The sequence below is a fragment of the Crinia signifera genome, chromosome 2, assembly GCF_055691185.1.
Source record: "Crinia signifera chromosome 2, ASM5569118v1, whole genome shotgun sequence".
Taxonomy (NCBI): Eukaryota; Metazoa; Chordata; class Amphibia; order Anura; family Myobatrachidae; genus Crinia; species Crinia signifera.
In genome coordinates, this window is record NC_139218.1 from 17,357,741 (window position 1) to 17,377,306 (window position 19,566).

General features: G+C 47.3%; 1 protein-coding gene across 3 annotated transcripts in view; it reads left to right on the top strand.

Moving 5' to 3' along the window:
• Positions 1-15,359, top strand: part of PRDM15 (PR/SET domain 15) — a 38,425-nt gene extending 23,066 nt beyond the window's left edge. For 2 of the 3 annotated variants that reach the window (XM_083171653.1, XM_083171651.1), the window contains exons 12-24: positions 151-238; positions 888-1,055; positions 1,975-2,069; positions 2,944-3,075; positions 3,158-3,292; positions 4,520-4,683; positions 9,094-9,173; positions 9,957-10,076; positions 11,087-11,218; positions 11,464-11,545; positions 13,326-13,506; positions 13,998-14,186; positions 14,632-15,359. In XM_083171653.1, coding sequence (XP_083027779.1) covers positions 151-238; positions 888-1,055; positions 1,975-2,069; positions 2,944-3,075; positions 3,158-3,292; positions 4,520-4,683; positions 9,094-9,173; positions 9,957-10,076; positions 11,087-11,218; positions 11,464-11,545; positions 13,326-13,506; positions 13,998-14,186; positions 14,632-15,144 — 2,079 coding nt within the window. In that variant the 3' untranslated portion in view covers positions 15,145-15,359. Of the gene's footprint in view, positions 1-150; positions 239-887; positions 1,056-1,974; positions 2,070-2,943; positions 3,076-3,157; positions 3,293-4,519; positions 4,684-9,093; positions 9,174-9,956; positions 10,077-11,086; positions 11,219-11,463; positions 11,548-13,325; positions 13,507-13,997; positions 14,187-14,631 lie in introns of all 3 variants that reach the window. The other variant, XM_083171652.1, reaches the window with a different exon arrangement.
• Positions 15,360-19,566: the final 4,207 nt, after the last annotated feature.

Sequence of the window (19,566 nt, forward strand, 5' to 3'; positions counted from 1 at the left end):
AGGCAGAATTCCGTGCCAGTCTGCCATCCTATGTCTTGCATAATTAATATAAGAGGTGCCATGCCTTGTGCAATAATCACAAATGAGAAAACAAACACTATATACAAGATGAGCAATTAATTTACGCCCCTCCCCCTGTAACCCCCCCAGGTTGATGCCGACTACAGATACTGCTGTGCCACGTGCGAGAAGGCGTTTCGGGTGGAGGCCTTCCTGGAGTTTCACAACTGCAGAACAGGTGGGAGCTGCGTCATGTGACCTTCCTTGTCATGTGACCCTGTGGACATCACTAAGCAATGTGTGTATGACTGGCCACTATTTTATTGTAGGGACTCTGTTTATAAAGTTAACTACTCAGGTTAGAGAGAGCCAGTGGGTAGACTGAAGCAACACTCATTAGATTGCAGTCTATGAAGTAAGTGGAAACGAAGTAGCTCATCAGATACAGAGGCACATAATGTGGGTGCCTCACCTTTCAGTGATGTCACCATTCCTTACTGACATAGTAGGATGCAATCCTATGGATTGTGCATCGGCCTATAAGAGGCCTTCTAGCAAGGGCAGACCTGTTCCTCACTTGCAGAGTGTGGAGCAGTCTCATCCCACTACATGTACTTTTAATTGCCGTATATAATTAAGACCTTGCCAAAGTCCCATCAATCTGGTTCATTTAAGCTATAAATGGGACTAAAGATTGATCAGAAATCCAGGAGACCGGAGCATTATATTTTTAGAAAGGGGAGGCTGTACCGTTGCCCGGAGCTGGTTACTCTTCCTCCAGAGAAAAGGATCATAGGTCAGAAGACTCCTGGTGTACTCTGTACTGCTGTGAGCAGTCTTGTGTCATTGTCTCCCTGACTTGACCATAGTCTTCCTCTCTCTGACAGATGACAAGTCATTCCAGTGCGAGATGTGCTACAGATTCTTCTCCACCAACAGCAACCTGTCGAAGCACAAGAAAAAACACGGGGAGAAGAAGTTTGCATGTGAGATCTGTAATAAGCTGTTCTACAGGAGAGACGTCATGTTGGAGCATCAACGCAGACACCTGGAAGGTGCAGTAGTCCTCATGCTCTCCTGCAGGTGTTCTTACTGGAACTGGTTGTAGGGGAGCTCTATTCCACGTGTCTAGTAGTGAGAAGCACGGAAAGGGTGTACATTCCCACCCATGTGCGCTGGCAAGTCTATAATCTCACTGCTACATTCACTGCCCTAGTCCTTGGACCGAGGAGGAGGGCTCTCTGAGGCAGCCTATGACCACGTGGGTTGGGATCATGATGGTCGACAGTCGTTAGGTCGACATGGGAAAATGTCGACATGGTTCTAGGTCGAAAGGTCATTAGTTTGACAATGTCTAGGTCGACAGTGAAAAAGTCGACATGGGGTTTTTCACTGTTTTTTTTACCTGAATGTCAACACAGTTTAAAGTGCACCGCATCCCCTCGCTGCACTCGCAATGCGTCGGCACTATTTTATTCTCCCAACACGCCCTAGTGAATGGTAGGGCATGAAATACCGCCTGTCGGCACGTCAGCTCAAAAAACAGTGAAAAATCCCACGTCGAACTAATGACCTGTCGAACTAATGACCTGTCGACCTAGACCTCTGTCGACCTTTTACCATGTCAACCTAATGGAGTCGACCTAATGACTGTTTACCATAATGCTGTAGACCAACTGACCGCATCCCGACCACGTGAGGTCTGTATACAGACTCGGTAACACCCTCACGGAAAATACGAAAGTCCCATAAAATAGACTACTATGTTGTATCCCTTTCCATAGTGGAGCTGCGTCCAGTCTCCTGCTAACTGTATTCTAGCTGCTGTTGCCCCATTGCGTAGTGTCCAGTAACCAACCTCAGTGACCCCCTCCAAAAGATTTATTTAAAAATATATATTTATTTGTTAAACGCCTGAGAAACAAAAACTAAAATTGCATTATCCATGTTTATATGTGATGGCGCCACCTACAGGAGTAAGACGAGTAAAACGGGAGTCCATCCAGCAGGCCACACAGAATTCTATCAAGTACAAGAAGGAGCCATCTGCCTGTCCTGTCTGTGGGAAGGTGAGTCGTTCGTGTTATATTGGCACTGGTTCCTCCGTCATTAGTCGTCATCACAATGACATCTCTTTATACCGAAGTGCATGTGACCAATATCCTACAAAACATGCAAGAGGCATGATGCAAGGTGCACATATGTAATCGGTTACCGCAGATAGAAACAGAGGGGTGTCCTATGAAATGTTGACTTGAGATTGTCAACATTGACCATGTCGGCAATCATCATGTAGACAATGATGAAATGAACGACCCGTTATTTCATCAGACCGTTAGTCTTAATGGTCCCTGGTGGACCTGCTACCTGCTCTTGGCCGCTGCAGTGCTCCAGTGCAGCTTTTAAAGTCCCGTTGGTCATGTGACCATCACTTCCTGGTCAGACCTCTGATCCTCCAGTATTCCTGGGAGTACTTCTCCCATAACTCTAATCCTACCCATAACCCTCTAGGTAGGGCCTTCAACTAACCCACCTGCCCGAAGCCTAACCCTAATCCCGACAGCCTTACACTATCCTGCGTGAATCCTCACCATGAAGGCCCCAAAAACTTATCTGACTTGTGGTTCAGACAAGTCGGACCCAATTTCCCTTGACCTTCCTCGGCAGCTCCTCAGGAGTACTCACATTTGACCACCTCCCACTCCTGCAACCTTAGCCTAACCCTCCTGTCCAACGCCTATCCCTAACCAACCCCAACCCTTTCCCGGCATTCTTGCCCTTACCCTTCAGCCTGTAGCCTCTCTCTAGCCTCCCCCACCCAAATACTTAGCCTGACCCTCCTGCCCTGCAGCCTGACCATAACCTCCCACGGCCCCGCCTCTTTATTTTAATCCTCCTGCCCTGCAGCCTAACTCTCTCCTCCCCCAACTCCTCTACCTACAGATGTTCTCCTGCCGCAGTAACATGAACAAGCACCTGCTCACGCACGGAGACAAGAAATACACCTGTGAAATATGCGGGCGGAAATTCTTCCGGGTGGACGTTCTGCGAGATCACATCCACATCCACTTCAAGGTAATCCCTTCCGCCTGGTGCTCTCTCCCTGGTGCTTGCAGCTCACACCGGGCAGACATTATAACGAGGTTGGTGTGTTTAGGACATCGCCTTGATGAGTGACCAGCAGCGGGAGGAATTCATAGGGAAGATCGGCATCTCTTCTGAGGAGAATGACGACAACTCGGATGGCAGTGCCAACTCTGAGCCCCACAAGTACAGCTGTAAGAGGTGCCAGGTAGGAAGGACAACATGGCTGTTACTGCTTTATATTGTTCCTTTCTGTATATTATATGGATATTACAAGACACTGATGAGTTATACGCGTATATTTGGGCTTTCACCTTTTATGATGACCCATAATACTATTCACCGCAATAGGAAACCTCTGTGGGAAGAGTAGCCCTGGTGTATGACTGCCACTGGCCATTGCCGGCACTGAGAGACTGTTGGGGTATTGATTCAGGTGCCCCTCCCTTAGTCTGGGCTTGCTGGTAGGAGGATCAGTCACTGAATATTCCTTCTCTTTCTTCCCTGTGACCAGCCGGCAGCAGCATAGTTGCCTCACCCCCCTCCCAAACAAACATGCATCCACATAGGCATGCAGACCCGGGACGAGCTAGATACTCTTCACATAGTCCACCCTTCTTCAGGCTTTCTGCTTTCTCATTGGTTTTCTTTTGGGGTCCCTGTTGCCTCAGGCAATTTGTTTGTTGTTATTCTGCCTGTGCTTCTCTGCTGGGGCAACATGTCTACCAAGGACATTGGTGGCAAATTTGGGGTCAACAAACTCTCGGTTCTGGTGGTTGCTACTGTAGAGAAGCTCCGTGTATCACATGGTCTGCCTGGATCTTTTTTTCCCAACATCAGCCTGGGAAGGGGCGTTAATGCTAAACTGAATGGCCGTGCCCAGTCTATTGCCGGTGCTAGTCACGTGTACCGGCTGAATCATAATACAGTCTGTAATAGTGGCAGAGGACCGTGAGAGAGTCTCTCATCTGGTATCTAGGATTTGCCCGAAGGTATCGGATGTACTTTCTTTTTGCCTTCAGGGGAAATGTTTTCCAGTTCTGTAGTCTGGGATTTCTCTCCCTTTTTATCTTCCCATTGATCCTGGTCAGCTGTATTACAGCTTCCTGGTATTGATACTATCCATGGTCTCGATCTCCTAGAAAAGGCCAGGTCCAATGATCTTGAGATCCTGGTGGTGTCTGGAACATGATGGAATTGCAGACCTAAAGGTATAACCCTGGGTTCCTTGATTGGCCTTGTCCCAAATCCTAGGACTTGACTCTTCCCTCCTCACGTTTTTGTTTTCTCAGTTCCTCACTTTTTACAATGGTCCATGTCCACCGAGAACTGGGTTATAATTACTGTAAATTCCTCCATTTGATCCCTACCCTCACATGTGCGGTTACCGTGTCGCATACATGATCAGATAATTGTGTGGATCTCCTTGTGCCAGATCTCGTTTGCCCGGGGGAAGGAATACCTGAAGCACATCATGGATGTACATGCAGAGAATGGCTACGATTGCAGCATCTGTCACCGCCGCTTTGCACTCAAAGCCACGTACCACGCGCACATGGTGATCCACCGCGAGAACCTGCCCGACCCAGAGGTGCAGAAGTAAGTGTGTGTGTGTGTCTTGTTGCATGGTCTGCTCTTCTGCACAGCCTGTGTAACTCTGCTGTGTGACTTCATTAGCCTTAGACCTATCCCGTCAGCTGTACAACACAGCTGATGGCCGATATGTCTAAAGATATATTGGCACACCGCGCTGTAATCTACTAGCTGGCCATACAGACAAGCCGGGAGCCGACGGTTATTGACAGCTCGACTGTGCAGGCGCATGTACATGTTCCCCTTTCAGTTGTGACATTAGTAGAATACACTGCCCGATCCGTCTTTATTTATTTATTTATTTACAGTGTCTTATATAGCGCAGTAGATTCCGTTACAGTGTCTTATATAGCACAGCAGATTCCGTTAGTGTATTATATAGCGCAGCAGATTTTGTTAGTGTCTTATATAGCGCAGCAGATTCCGTTACAGTGTCTTATATAACGCAGCAGATTCCGTTACAGTGTCTTATATAGCGCAGCAGATTCCGTTACAGTGTCTTATATAGCGCAGCAGATTCCGTTACAGCGTCTTATATAGTGCAGCAGATTCCGTTACAGTGTCTTATATAGCGCAGCAGATTCCGTTACAGTGTCTTATATAGCGCAGCAGATTCCGTTACAGCGTCTTATATAGTGCAGCAGATTCCGTTACAGTGTCTTATATAGCGCAGCAGATTCCGTTACAGCGTCTTATATAGTGCAGCAGATTCCGTTACAGTGTCTTATATAGCGCAGCAGATTCTGTTACAGTGTCTTATATAGCGCAGCAGATTCCGTTACAGTGTCTTATATAGCGCAGCAGATTCTGTTACAGTGTCTTATATAGCGCAGCAGATTCTGTTACAGTGTCTTATATAGCGCAGCAGATTCCGTTACAGTGTCTTATATAGCGCAGCAGATTCCGTTACAGTTTCTTATATAGCGCAGCAAATTCCGTTACAGTTTCTTATATAGCGCAGCAGATTCTGTTACAGTGTCTTATATAGCGCAGCAGATTCCGTTACAGTGTCTTATATAGCGCAGCAGATTCCGTTACAGTGTCTTATATAGCGCAGCAGATTCCGTTACAGTTTCTTATATAGCGCAGCAAATTCCGTTACAGTTTCTTATATAGCGCAGCAGATTCCGTTACAGTTTCTTATATAGCGCAGCAGATTCCGTTACAGCGTCTTATATAGCGCAGCAGATTCTGTTACAGTGTCTTATATAGCGCAGCAGATTCCGTTACAGTGTCTTATATAGCGCAGCAGATTCTGTTACAGTGTCTTATATAGCGCAGCAGATTCTGTTACAGTGTCTTATATAGCGCAGCAGATTCCGTTAGTGTCTTATATAGCGCAGCAGATTCTGTTACAGTGTCTTATATAGCGCAGCAGATTCTGTTACAGTGTCTTATATAGCGCAGCAGATTCTGTTACAGTGTCTTATATAGCGCAGCAGATTCCGTTACAGTGTCTTATATAGCGCAGCAGATTCCGTTAGTGTCTTATATAGCGCAGCAGATTCCGTTACAGTGTCTTATATAGCGCAGCAGATTCCGTTACAGTGTCTTATATAGCGCAGCAGATTCCGTTACAGTGTCTTATATAGCGCAGCAGATTCCGTTACAGTGCCTTATATAGCGCAGCAGATTCCGTTAGTGTCTAAGGAAGTCCATTTATTTATATATGCAAAGTCTATCTAATTTATTTATGTCGCACGCAACCAATAAGCGAATGTCCAGATTTATAATCAATGAATATTATTTATGAATGTAAGCAGATGAAACTGTATCATGGATTACAAAATATAATAATACAGGTATTATAATTAATAACGATTATTTACTCCAGCATCCTTAAATACAATTAACCTCAGTGTTAAATAATGTGTATGTGAATACAGTGCTGGGGGGGGGCGTGGCTATGAAGCAGCAGCCATTTTAGATTAACCAAGTCTTTGTGTCCACCATTTTAGATACCGCCACATGACACACAAAGGAACCTTATTGTCGGCCATTTTGGCCAGAGCACATGTTGGGGTCTGCCGCATGGCATTCCGCCATTTTGTGGTAGACTATGATGAACGCAACCCTGCATCAAACAACACTCACAATCCGGAATATAACTTGCACATTCAGCAAACACACTAAACCTGCAGCATACACAATTTGAATATCATTAAGCTACCATGTACTTCTCTGAGCAGAGCACCTAAATGGCACTATACAATCTATGGCCTTGCTATATCATACTCACATCACATGGCATTACACACACACCATCCGAGCACATGCTAACAACACTTGTTACATATAAGTTGGTTTTATCCGCCAGTTTATCTAGATATTCTAACTGGATATTACACAAAGCATTCACACACTTGATTTAGCACTGATGCTGGTATCCATACATGCTCACGCATAGCCAAACACATGCTTTCAAATACATGGTTGTAAATCAATCTACCAAGCCAAACACATTCTCTCTGAACAGATCACAACACCACACTTCCAACACAATACATACCTCCATATGTCCAGGGGCAACATCCCATTGATCCTACTGATCCACAATATACTCCACTCACGATTCATAACTACAGGCTAATAACACAGCACGTTTCAACCATTAGATCTATGTATGATATATTATTACAATGCCTTATCTCAATGATCCTAGCTAATCATTGTTCACACAGGTCACTCTCAAACACAGACACAAGCTTTCTTTGTATAACTATATGTAAACATACTCTGGGCCTAAGCACATGTTAATATCCGAAAATAACTAAGAATGGAAGTTAACTGCTCCTACTTTCTAACATAATCCATGTTCCATAACCGTGGGTCTTAGTACACTATTCATATCAGTCCTACAAGTATACATTACTCAAAGCCATGTGTCCAATCTTATCCAATCTTCTCCAGGACTGTTGCACTGCATCTTATCTGGGCAAGGTTCCAAAAGCAAGTCAAAATAGCTGTATCATTTACTTCCCAAGAAAACTCACTTAGGTGGGCTCCATTCATCACTGGCACACCCCTTTGTTTACAGTATCCTGTGACTGGCTCAGGTGAATCCTTTTGTCTTTCCCCGGGAACCATTCATCACATTCTATCAATAGCCTATAGACACGCCCCTTGTTACTGTATCTTAAAGTTATAATGTGAATTTATAACTTGTGTAATATGTGTGTGCAACTTGATATGAAATTCTAATAACTGTCATCTGACAGCTAATATGATTCCACACATTTAGAGACTAAGCATGGCGTATGCGCTAAAATGCGTAACTTGATATGCAATATTTCCTGGCTTATGGGATAAAGATTATTTATCCCTGACTATATTAATGTTATGGGCATGGTTAAAAATATAATTATGGAAATTATATGCTGGGAAAAATTAGGCATTGACATGTCTTATATAGCGCAGCAGATTCCGTTACAGTGTCTTATATAGCGCAGCAGATTCCGTTACAGTGTCTTCTATAGCGCAGCAGATTCCGTTACAGTGCCTTATATAGCGCAGCAGATTCCGTTGCACTTCACAATTGTAAACAGAGATAAAACAAACTGAGTAACAACAGACAAACTTGGAGGTAGGAGAGCCCTGCTGCAAGCTTACAATCTATAGGGACATAGGAGGGAAACACAAGGACAGGCACCAGTAATAGCATAGCAGTCCCACCAAGTTACAAGTCCAGAAGGGAAGCTATATAATACATAAGTGCCTCAGAGGGTTATGCGTGCGGTATATAAATGATAGGCTTGCCTGAAGAGATGAGTTTTCAGGGAAAGCTTGAAAGTTTGGAGGCTAGCGGAGAGTCTTATTGGGCATGGAAGGGATGGGATGGGAGCAGCCTGATGAAAGTCCTGTGATAGTGAATGGGAGCTAGTGATCCGTGCAGAAGAGAGACGCAGATCTTGTGTACAGCGCAGTGGTCGAGATGGGAGATAGTTTGTGATAAGTAAGGAGATATAAGCTGGTACAGTATGGGTAATAGCTTTATATGCGAGTAGAAGTGTTTTATATTGAATACAGTAAGATACATGCAATGGAGGGACTGGCAGAGCGGATCAGCAGACGATGAGCGTCTTGCTAGGAAGATCAGCCTAGCAGCAGCATTATGAATGGATTGCAGTGGTGAGAGTGTGTTCTTGGGAAGACCAGTTAGGAGACTATTGCAATAATCAATGCGGGATATAATGAGTGCATGGATAAGAGATTTAGTAGTGTCTGTAGAACTATCTGCAGGTCAATAGATATAATCTGTCCCACTATACGATGTCTGGCTCATTGCTGTTTTCCGTTCATCTCTCTCCTATGAACATAAACCTCTCCGACTCTCCCGGTTTACCCTCTAGGGAGTCCTGACCATCGGTGAGTGTTGGCGCATTAGGAATAACAGAGGATTTGTATATTTCCCTGCAGGTACATTCACCCGTGTGAAGTTTGTGGCAGGATATTCAACAGCATCGGAAACTTGGAGAGGCACAAACTCATACACTCAGGTAACGTAGGATCACCCCAGCACAGTAAGTGCTCAGTCCTAGCAGTATCCGCTCAGTACTAGGTATCGCTGGGACTAGTGACCGCACGTCATGAAACCGTTATTAGAACCTTGTATTATTCCAGGAAATAATTCAGAATTGAGCACCGTGCATTACATTGACACCAGAATTTGGTCAAGTTCTGAATGTCATCATTGATAGAATGCTGACATGACTACATTCACTGGCGACACTGACATTATTTTGACACTGCCTGAAATGGTAAATGTTGACGACAAGGGACAATGGGGCAGATGTATTAAGCCTGGAGGAGAGATAAACTGGAGATAAAGTGGAGATATGGTAAAAGGAGATAAAGTACCAGCCAATCAACTTCCAACTGTCATTTTTAAACACTGTTCATTGGCTGGTGCTTTATCTCCTTTTACCTTATCTACACTTTATCTCCAGTTTATCTCTTCTCCAGGCTTAATACATCTGCCCCAATAACCCATGTCGGTTGGGATCCCGACTGTCGGGCAGTTGAACACTCAGGATTCTGATGTCGGTATACTGACCGCCAGGATCCAGACTGTCGGGCAGTTATCTGACACCCGTTTCCGGCGGTGTACGTAATATGGTGGGATCTAAGGTGGCTCCGCCCACTATGGCGTCCTAATGCACCGTTCACCATATGAAGTGCAGCAAAGGAATACACGGCCATATGCAGTTCTCCCGGTTCATTACAGATGACGATGGTGACTCTCCCCCTCTGTCCCTCTCTCCCCCCCCCCCCCTCCCCAGGAGTGAAGAGTCACGGATGTGAGCAGTGCGGGAAGTCCTTTGCCAGGAAGGACATGCTAAAAGAACATATGAGAGTCCATGACAACATCCGGGAATATTTATGCGCAGAGTGTGGAAAAGGTACATCCATCGCCTACTGGTCTAACACCATCCATATGGGAACGCGGCACAGAATCCTACAGATCTAGTCCTGTATGAGGGGCAATTCTGAATACTATGGCCCCTATGGTATAGGATGCGGCATGCTAACCTGGAGTGATTTTGGAGAGCTAGACGCTGGGTAGTTCTGCCTCGTGCGGTCACCAGCAAATCACAACCTCTTACATAAGGGCCTATTTCTGTATTACAGTCCTGTGTTCTGTCCGGCCAGGCACTATACGGAATTTCCTACAAGAATTCTGAATGACCAGACCCTTAGTGAGCTTGGGGGAGGGGGGGGGGGGGGGGGGTGTTGCCATAGTTGTGTTTCTGTCTTCACACTAAAGCCGCTACAGTGTCCCCCAGGTGCAGATCCATGAGCCGGAACGCCCGCTGTCTGCATCTGTAGAGCCTGTAATACCGATTGGGGCGTTTTTAGGCATAGCCAATGCTTCCAACTAAGAACCAGGCCCAAAAGGAGTTGTCTACGAGTAATCAGGACTCTGGGATAATTGGTTGATCCGATTTCATAAAATTCCCCAATAAGCTTTTGGGTAATCTGATCTGCCACAAATCCGATTTGCCTGGCTGTGTATACAGTAGCTAGCCAAATCAGCCAATCAGCTGGATTACACCAAATAAAGCTGATTTATATCAATCTATTGGCCAACTTGAATGATGTAAAACAAACCGTATGCAGGCAGGGGGGTTGGTGGTACGTGGGCAGGGGGTAGTATGCATGCAGGGGGGACACTGTGCAGGCAAGGGGAGGTATGCAGGCAGCGGGTGGTTTTGGCATTGCTTAAGGATCGCATATGAGCTGCTTATTATATGCGATCCAAGCTGAATCAGGCCGTTTGTGTGATTGGATGGTACAACAGGAATAAAGTACCCATAAGCCCTAGGGGTTTTTTATTATGCCACCTTAGTGAATAACCGATCTGCACATAGCCTCTGTGTGTGATCTGCGTCCTCACCCTCTTCTCGTTCAGGGATGAAGACGAAGCACGCTCTGCGTCACCATATGAAACTGCACAAAGGCATCAAAGAGTACGAGTGCGTCGAGTGTCACCGCAAGTTTGCGCAGAAGGTCAATATGCTGAAGCACTACAAGAGGCACACAGGTGAGGGAAACGTGTCATTGGCTGCGAGGAGCGGGCGGTGGGAAATTGTCGCCACCCCAGTAACTGTGTAAATCCCTCCTCCTGCGCCCAACGTTACTGGCTTCTCCTCCCGGCACCTCCTCATATTTCTTGTATCGTAAGAGTTTGATGCCGACTTGCCGTAACATTGGGCTACATCGCCTTACCCTCCCGTGTTCCTTGTGCAGATGCCAGTCATGCCAAGTCTCCTCTGGGTGTTCCTACAGGTATCAAGGACTTTATGTGCGAGCTGTGTGGGAAGACGTTCAGCGAGAAGAACACGATGGAGACCCACAAACTGGTGCACACTGGTAAATACATCTTATCTGATTTCCCCCCTGCCACCCCCATGATGGCTGCACCCATAGTTACTTACAGGTCTTGATAATCCCCGGCACAGAGCCTCGGTGTGTCTGAGTGTTCCTCTCTATCCTCTTCGTCTTGTACCAGCAAATGGAACGTGTGTTCCCACAGCACTGGTGCCAGGACGTGAAACCCACGCCCTTATTTTACATCCTGTGAGGCAGGTGGGGGCTCGGGGACCATTGTTTGTAGCCTAGTGTTAGTTGTCGCTTTTCTGTGGTTCTGGGATTTGCTCCTTTTTTAAAAAAATTTTTTTTTTAAAGAGGGAAGTGGGTCCTGGGTGCTAGAAGTATAAAGGGGAATATCGGAGGGTGCTAGGGGCAGTTTTGGTAGGAGGGTACCAGAAAACCAAACTTCTAGGCACTGCTACCCCCTCTCTTCCCATTTCTGCTTCTTGCCGGCAGGAGTGGATCTGCTTTGTACTCTGTAACTTATCAAGGAGCGCATGGTGGGAATCGGGCGTGCACAGTTTAATTTAATTGGTGTAAAACGCCCCCTTCCTCCATTTCTAAGTACCAATAAAGGCGGTATGTATTGTGTTATATACAGGGGGTTGCCAGCACACTGATAACGTTCCCATTTTGAATATACAGATTGAGCGCCTCCCAGCCAGCCTGAGGTAGCTCCAAATTCCCTGAGCTGGCACAAGCTGGCGGTCAGGCGCTCCATCTGAATGGGACGCTCAATCTTCTCAGACGCACGCGCGTCCCTGTCAGCACGGTGTCGGGCAGCGGTTTCTCTCTCCGTCTCCGCTTCAGGGAAACAGGCGGGATTGGGGGGAGCGGCGGAGTGCTCAGATGAAATGGTGCACACGCGCCCACTTCCGTCAGCGACTGGTGATTCTATCACCAGGAGCAGCTCCAATGGGAGTTGGTCTATCTGTAAAGATATTATGGAATAATGAAGTTAAAAATGTTCATCCAAATCCTTTCACTTTCAGATGGGTGTTTAAAAACCCCAAGTACATTTACGAAAACAGACTTTAATATGTGTAAATTGGGGCAGTGGGTAGAAATCTGCTCTTACCCCTAACGTGCGGGAGCACGCGCGCAGACTGGTGCGTGTTCAGTGCACGTGCACCCTAGTCAGTGCAAACAACTCACCGCCAGCCAGCCTTTTTCTGGGAGTGTCGGGGAAAACGCATGCGTACCGTGTGATCAACAAACATCAACAATCAGTCATCTGTTTTTGATCATCAGATCAATGTGTACCCCATACAGACAGCTGTGTACATTCTAAATCCGGCCAGGCACCTTAAATATTAAACTGCTCATAAGATGCCACGTCCCGTTCCGACCAATTTGCAGGAGCGTTATAAGCTGTTTAGCGGCAAACTCTACTATACAATCAAATGCCCGATCAACCAATCTCAGGTGATCGCCCGATCACTGCATGTTGCAATTCCCAAAATCTGTCCTCAAAGACCAGAAAAGGCCATGTTTTCCAGGTCAGGCGGCAGGTGCACTGTTTACCACCAACTGTCATCTTTTTTTTTAAAAACGAGTGACCTTAAGGTGTGTACCCAGCTTTACAACTGGACAACTGCTCAGATGTGACGAGAAACAAAGGATTTATTAGGACAACGACTTTCTTGTAATTGTAGAGAAAATGTAATTCTTCCTCCGTAGTCGGTTTCCCCCCTCGCGCTGACCGTCTGTCCTGTGTATGGGATGTGTTGGTTTGAATTTGCTCTGTCGCTTTTCTGTGTTTCTGTTTTGGCTCCTGATGAAGCGGGGAAGCAGTGGACCTGCTCGGTGTGCGACAAGAAGTACGTCACGGAGTACATGCTCCAGAAGCACGTCCAGCTCACGCACGACAAGGTGGAGGCACAGAGCTGCCAACTCTGCGGGACAAAGGTCTCCACCCGGGCATCCATGAGCCGGCACTTGCGGCGCAAGCACCCCGAGGTTAGTTGTGAAATCTGAAAGCGCCGTCTAGTGGCCGAGCACCGTCCTGCTTCCAGGCAGGGCCCTGTGGGTGATAGGTGATGGGAATTCTGTCCAATCAGCTGCTGCTTTCTCAAATTGTCACCATAGTGTGTGTACAGATTGTCATCACCCCACCTGCAGGTGCCCCACATCCTTACACCCCACACGCACCGTACAAAATTCAGATGGGGGGTGGGGGGGGGGGTGTTTTCCTACACCCACTGCCAGTGAGTCAGTTTGGAATGACAGTTGGTGGCAGTGGGTGTGGCTCTCCTATTTCAATGTTAAATTCTGCTGCAGACCCCATCTGGATCTGCCACTGCATCCAACAACCATTGCAGCACTTTTGTATACAGATCCAGATACTCTTCTGTACACAGATATACAGGATCAGGCTGTTGGGGTAGAGCCCACACCCTATCGTACACATACGCAGTAAGGTAACTGGGGTGTTTTGTGTCCTCCTGTAGCCGGCAATGGATGTGGAGGAGGATGAAGAGATACAGAATAAACCTCTCCAGCTGGAGGAGGACAAGGATGGGGAGGTGGAGGAAGTTGTTCATGAAGACTCCGATTTTGCTCACTATGGCAACAAAGAGGCGGAATACACGAGCGGAACAGGAGAAGAAGACGGATCTGCAGTGGAGACACTTCAGCAGGTCAGGACATCACAACGGCCGTGTTTAACCAGTTTCACTCAGCCATAGTATAATGGGGACTATGGGCTAAGGATGGAGGGCATCTAGAAGACGCACACTGCCAGCTTATATATTCTGATGGGCAGGGAAGTGCAGGAGGCTGGGTCCGGGTCTCCTCGTTGGTGCACTTGTTAATTTCCCTACCCGCTGTTGATCCTGTAGTTGTTTAAAGAGCGGCCTATCCATTCACTAGTAACCAGTGACCACACCGGCTCATGATGGGAAATCACATGCTTAAGTCTCAGTGATGTCACCGGTTCGTGAATTCTGTGACATCACTAAGTTTATGGAACATTGACACATTGGTACTTTGCTCATGATAACACACTTGAATGAGTTAGAAATGTGTTGCCACTTGACCTATTAATTTGTTAATAAGTCCTGTTTTCTCTGTCACCCCATGCAGGTTGTCGTGACGATTAGTGACGGGAATACCCCTGCACCATCATGCACTGTGGGACTCACCAACATCACGGTGACCCCAATCACCACCACGGCGGGAGCCCCGTTTGCCAGTCTGCAGCCGGTGACTGTGGGCCACTTGAGTACTCCTGACCGGCAGCTGCAGCTGGACAGCTCCATCCTGACTGTGACGTTTGATGCGGTTAGCGGCAGTGCCGTGCTCCACAATCGGCCAGCTGAGCTGGCGATCACCGCGGCGCAGGAGGCCGCCGGCCCACACCCGGTGGCGCACTTCATCAACCTCACCACCTTTGTGAATTCCATAGCTCCCCTTGGGGGGCAGATTGCAACCGAAGGACCTCTGACGTGGAGGGCGGTACCGGTTGATGAAACTCCGCCTCCCACAGAGGAAGACCCTCCCTCCTCCGTACAGACTGACCAGGAACCACCGTCTTCCCCGACGCAAGCTGGGCAAACTGCGGAAGCGGACTCGCAGGAACAGATGTATAGTTACTAAACTATAACCTAGTCGCAGACTAAGCTATGGACGTGGATAACGGTTATTAGACCTATTCTAAGTATATGAACTTTTTTTTTCCCCACTTCGTTTGAAATGTGAATATCGCATTGTATTAATTTTGCCTCTCGGCAGCCAATGGGATGAGAAAATACATTTTTTTCTTGACAGTGTTAAACACATACTGATGTTCTCATTAAAAACACTTGACAACATGGTGCTTCTAGAACGGCTTATGGAAGAGGATAAAGCTTTTCACCTTCATATGATGATATTTTTTACCCGTTAGCAAATAGAAGTCAGTCTAGACCAGGCATGTCCAAACTGTGGCCCTCCAGCTGTTGTGAAACTACACATCCCAGCATGCCTTGCCATAGTTTTCGCATACCCTAATAGAAAATCTGTGGCAAGGCATGATGGGACTTGTTGTTTCACAACAGCTAGAGGGCCACAGTTTGACCATAACCGGTCTAGACCGACTTTTATTTCCAACAGAGATGTGCGAAAAGGGGGCGGGGGCACTGACGTCGTGTGACTTTAGCCTCCCGCCCTGAGCAGGCATCGGCACATCTGCATTCCCTGTGGGAACGCCTCGGCGTGTGATACTCGCTGAAGGCGTTTGCACTGGGGGACAGCACATGCATAGATCCACAGAATCGGAAACAGGCCCAAATTCGGCCCTGAACGATTAATCCTGAATCAGGCCCTGTGTTTTTGCCCAAAATTTTAAAGGGCAATACTTTTCCTAACCGTATTTGGCTAATGAAATCATTGCCCTTTTAATTTGTGGGCACAAAACTAATTTTAGAATATAATGTGCCAGCAGGCGGTATTTCAGGCCCTACTATCCACAGGGCATAGAGGGAGAATAAAATAGTGTGCAGAGCGCAGCGGTGCAACGTTACAGTGTCGACATTCGGGACAAAAAAAGTGAAAAACCCTAGGTCGACCTAATGACCCTGTTGACCTAACCCTATGTAGACCTTTAGCAGTTGACCCGATGCATGTCGACCTTCCCCGTGTCGACATAATGTGTGTGTCAACCTAATGATCCTGTCAACCTTCAAAGGTGTCGACATTGATGCATTGATAGGAATAGAGCATTGTGCCCCTCCTGGAGAGGGTCATGTTGGGAGGTATGATGTTATATCAGCAGTGAGATAATAGCCAGTCATACATTTTGTAGAAATTCCTATTACTCCCAATCAATCGCATCGGGTACAATCCTTAAATGATCCTGCCCTTGCTTATATGGATGCTACCTGCATCTGACAAAAGACGACAAGACACGGGAATAAAAAAATCAACCAGTAGTGATGTACATTAATTAATTGGTGGGAATTTTATTTAATTTTTTTTTTTTTTTATAATTACTGGAGGGTTTGTCAATGTCATTTATAACAAAACACCCCACATAGGCCCTTATTCTGATCGGTGCGGATATTCCCGCATGCGGACGGCCCGCCGATGTTGATCGTCTGCGCATGTGCAGAGGTCACTCTGCGCATGTGCAGGCGATTTCGCCGCACGGATTCTTTATACGCCGCACAGGGGGCGTAGAGGGGCGTGAGGGGCTACTTAGCCTCATTACCCTATGCATACGCCCCCCGTTTCATGGGCGTTCCCATGCAAACGCGGGGCGTATGCATGGTAATGAGGCCGTGACGCGTGGGTACGGGGCGGGCATCTGACATCGCCGGATGTCAGCTGCCCGCCCCCATACAAGATTTCACACGGACAAGTGTCCGTGTGGTCTTGTGTTGCGGGACCTGGTGGAGCGTGCGGCCCTGCATTCGATGTTCGGCGACCATCGAATGCAGGGGCAGCTCCCAAGACGGAGGAGGCGTATCCCCGTCCAATTTCATGCGGATCGCCACATATCCGCGTACGGACGGCAGGTGGCGATCCGTATGGAAGGCGGGGATTCGCCTGTACGGTCGCGGCCGCATATTCTGATCGGGCCGCACCGATCAGAATAAGGCCCATAATTCGATAAACCCAGGTGTAATAACCTTATTGACCACTAGAGTGCAGTAGAGCACAGCAGATTTTTGTTGTACCCACAGTAACCACCAGGAAGCAGTAGAGTGGCCTATTTTTTTTCTGTTCAGCCCATACTCCTAGAGTAGCAGAGTTCGCACCCTAGTGGCCAATAATATGTAATCTGAATGGTTTGTGCATTCTGTCTGCTGCTGGTATTTCACAATCCCCCATCCTGCACCCTCTGGCTCAGGGCGATCGTTATCGTTACTATTCTGTCATATTTTGAGAAGACTATTTCCGGGGAACAAGCATCAATGACCATCCTCAGGCTACACTCGCTTCCAGTACATGGACTTAGTGGGTGTATTCTTAGTGTATCTCAGCAGCACGGCTGTAGTGTCCATTCAAGTCACTCAACCACCTTGTTATAATTACTGTTTTATATGGCTCCACCTACTGCGCAGCGCTGTTTCTTGCTTGGAAGATATCAAATACATTCTTCAATTCTGATGTCATCCAAGTTCAACTTTAAATCGTAATATAAACATCTCCGAGTGGAAAATTGTCCCGCAGACCCGGGACCCACCCGGACCTTCACCGGTGGCTGGATTGTCTGCGATATATCGTATGCGGTTCTTTCAGATACGATATACCTGCCCGGCTTGGCTGTGTGACTCGCAGGCTCCGATGCGATGTGCACAGGACCGCGCATCGCATCGGTCCTGCCGTCAATCACATGCGATTTGGATGCTTTTCACGAGAATCGCCCTAGTGTATGGGGGCCTTAAGGTGTGGGGCCTCAGCAGACCCTCGTTACACGTAGGTAGGGTGAGCAGTCTTGGGCTCTTTCCTATATAAGTCATCGGCATACCATTGCTATGGTAACCATAAATAACAAACTTGGGTTTTTGGGGGAAGGAAAGAAAGAAACGCTATGTACTGACCAGCCTCACAGATGTGTCCTCCCCTGTGCTCCCGCCTGGAACCGGCCCCTTTAATATTTAAAGAACGACGAATAGAAGGAATAAGGAGCCGCTATTGGCCTTTACATGAATCACTTATATATTATAGATGGGGCGGATTCAGTTACGTCTTTGGTGACTTTATCTTTTAAACGGGCTGAAATTCTTGTATGAAAGTCGGGATTTTAGTTTTCTTCCATTTTGGTTGTAACGTACCTAAAGGACACGTTTTTTTTTTTTTTTAATCCGGCTTACCCGCAAAATATTAATTAACAAAAATATTTGCTCTGATCCTTCAGGCGCTGGATCTACCATAACACTGTCAGTAATGCCCCTTTCACATCGCAAATGGAGCGGCCTGGCATTTGCAATGTTTAGTTCCCACAGCGACCCAGCAATAGGCCTGGGTTGCTAATGTCATCGGGGGCGGGGCAAATCAGCAGCGTGTCATCGGGGGCGGGGGAGGCAAGGGAGACTTGGATGCCTGTGATAGTACTGTCAGCCCAAAATGTACCAATAACTGCAAAATATCCACTGTACTGTACTATATTCCATCTTGTATAGAGTGTAAATGGATGGGACATGCAGATACTGCCCTTGTAAACTGTCCTACTTAGTAATATGTATACATAATAACAGAACATGTCACAGTTAGTGGCTTTTTTATAATTCCATTTTCTCTTTCAATGGTCCTGGTGACACAGCTCAACACTGGGATGTAGGAGGGTCCGAAGGAGCCAGGCACCTATCCTAAAGCTTTAGAGGGTAGGCTCCTCCCCTACTGCATCCCTGGACTCTTCAGTTTGTGTTAGGTGCCCACTGGAGTGGGTGCTATTCTAAAGGGCTGCGGGAGCAGCCGAAGAAATAGAGTAGTTAGGGAATTTTTATTGTTTTATTAACTTTTACCCAAGCTAGGTAGGCACAGAGTGAGGATTCTCATAGTGAATCCTCACACTGCTGGCGCAGCAGGAGCTGACAGAATCGCGTCCTGTCAGCTCACTGTGCACAGGGGAGACGCTGTCTGGCCTCCCTGTGCAGCGCTTTTAGCCTCTTTTAAGAGGCTGCCTGGGCTCCGGAGCATCCTAAAACCGGCTCCACGTTTAGGTGGGGATCATGGGGGACAGGCGCTCCGTGATGGCGGCGGCCATTTTATGCGGAGCTTACACGCTGAGCTCCTGATTGAGAGGACAGCAGCGTTGTGACAGGCATGTTCCAAGTGGTCCCCATTCGAGGGGGAGACACTGGAACTAGGAAATCCTACCTAAGGAGCGGCTGGCTGGGGGTGGTTGGCGCCAAAAGGTCACGGACCCCGCAGCAGCAGGGACTTTTGGTCTCTTCCTTCACTCTGACTTTGGCGCCTTTCAGAACGCTTGCAGCGGAGCTGAGCTGGCTAATTGATCCTGGCAGAGTGACTTGGATTTCCTGGGCATCGCTTCCCTGCAGTTGAAACCAACAGACAGCTAAGTGACTGGGTGCA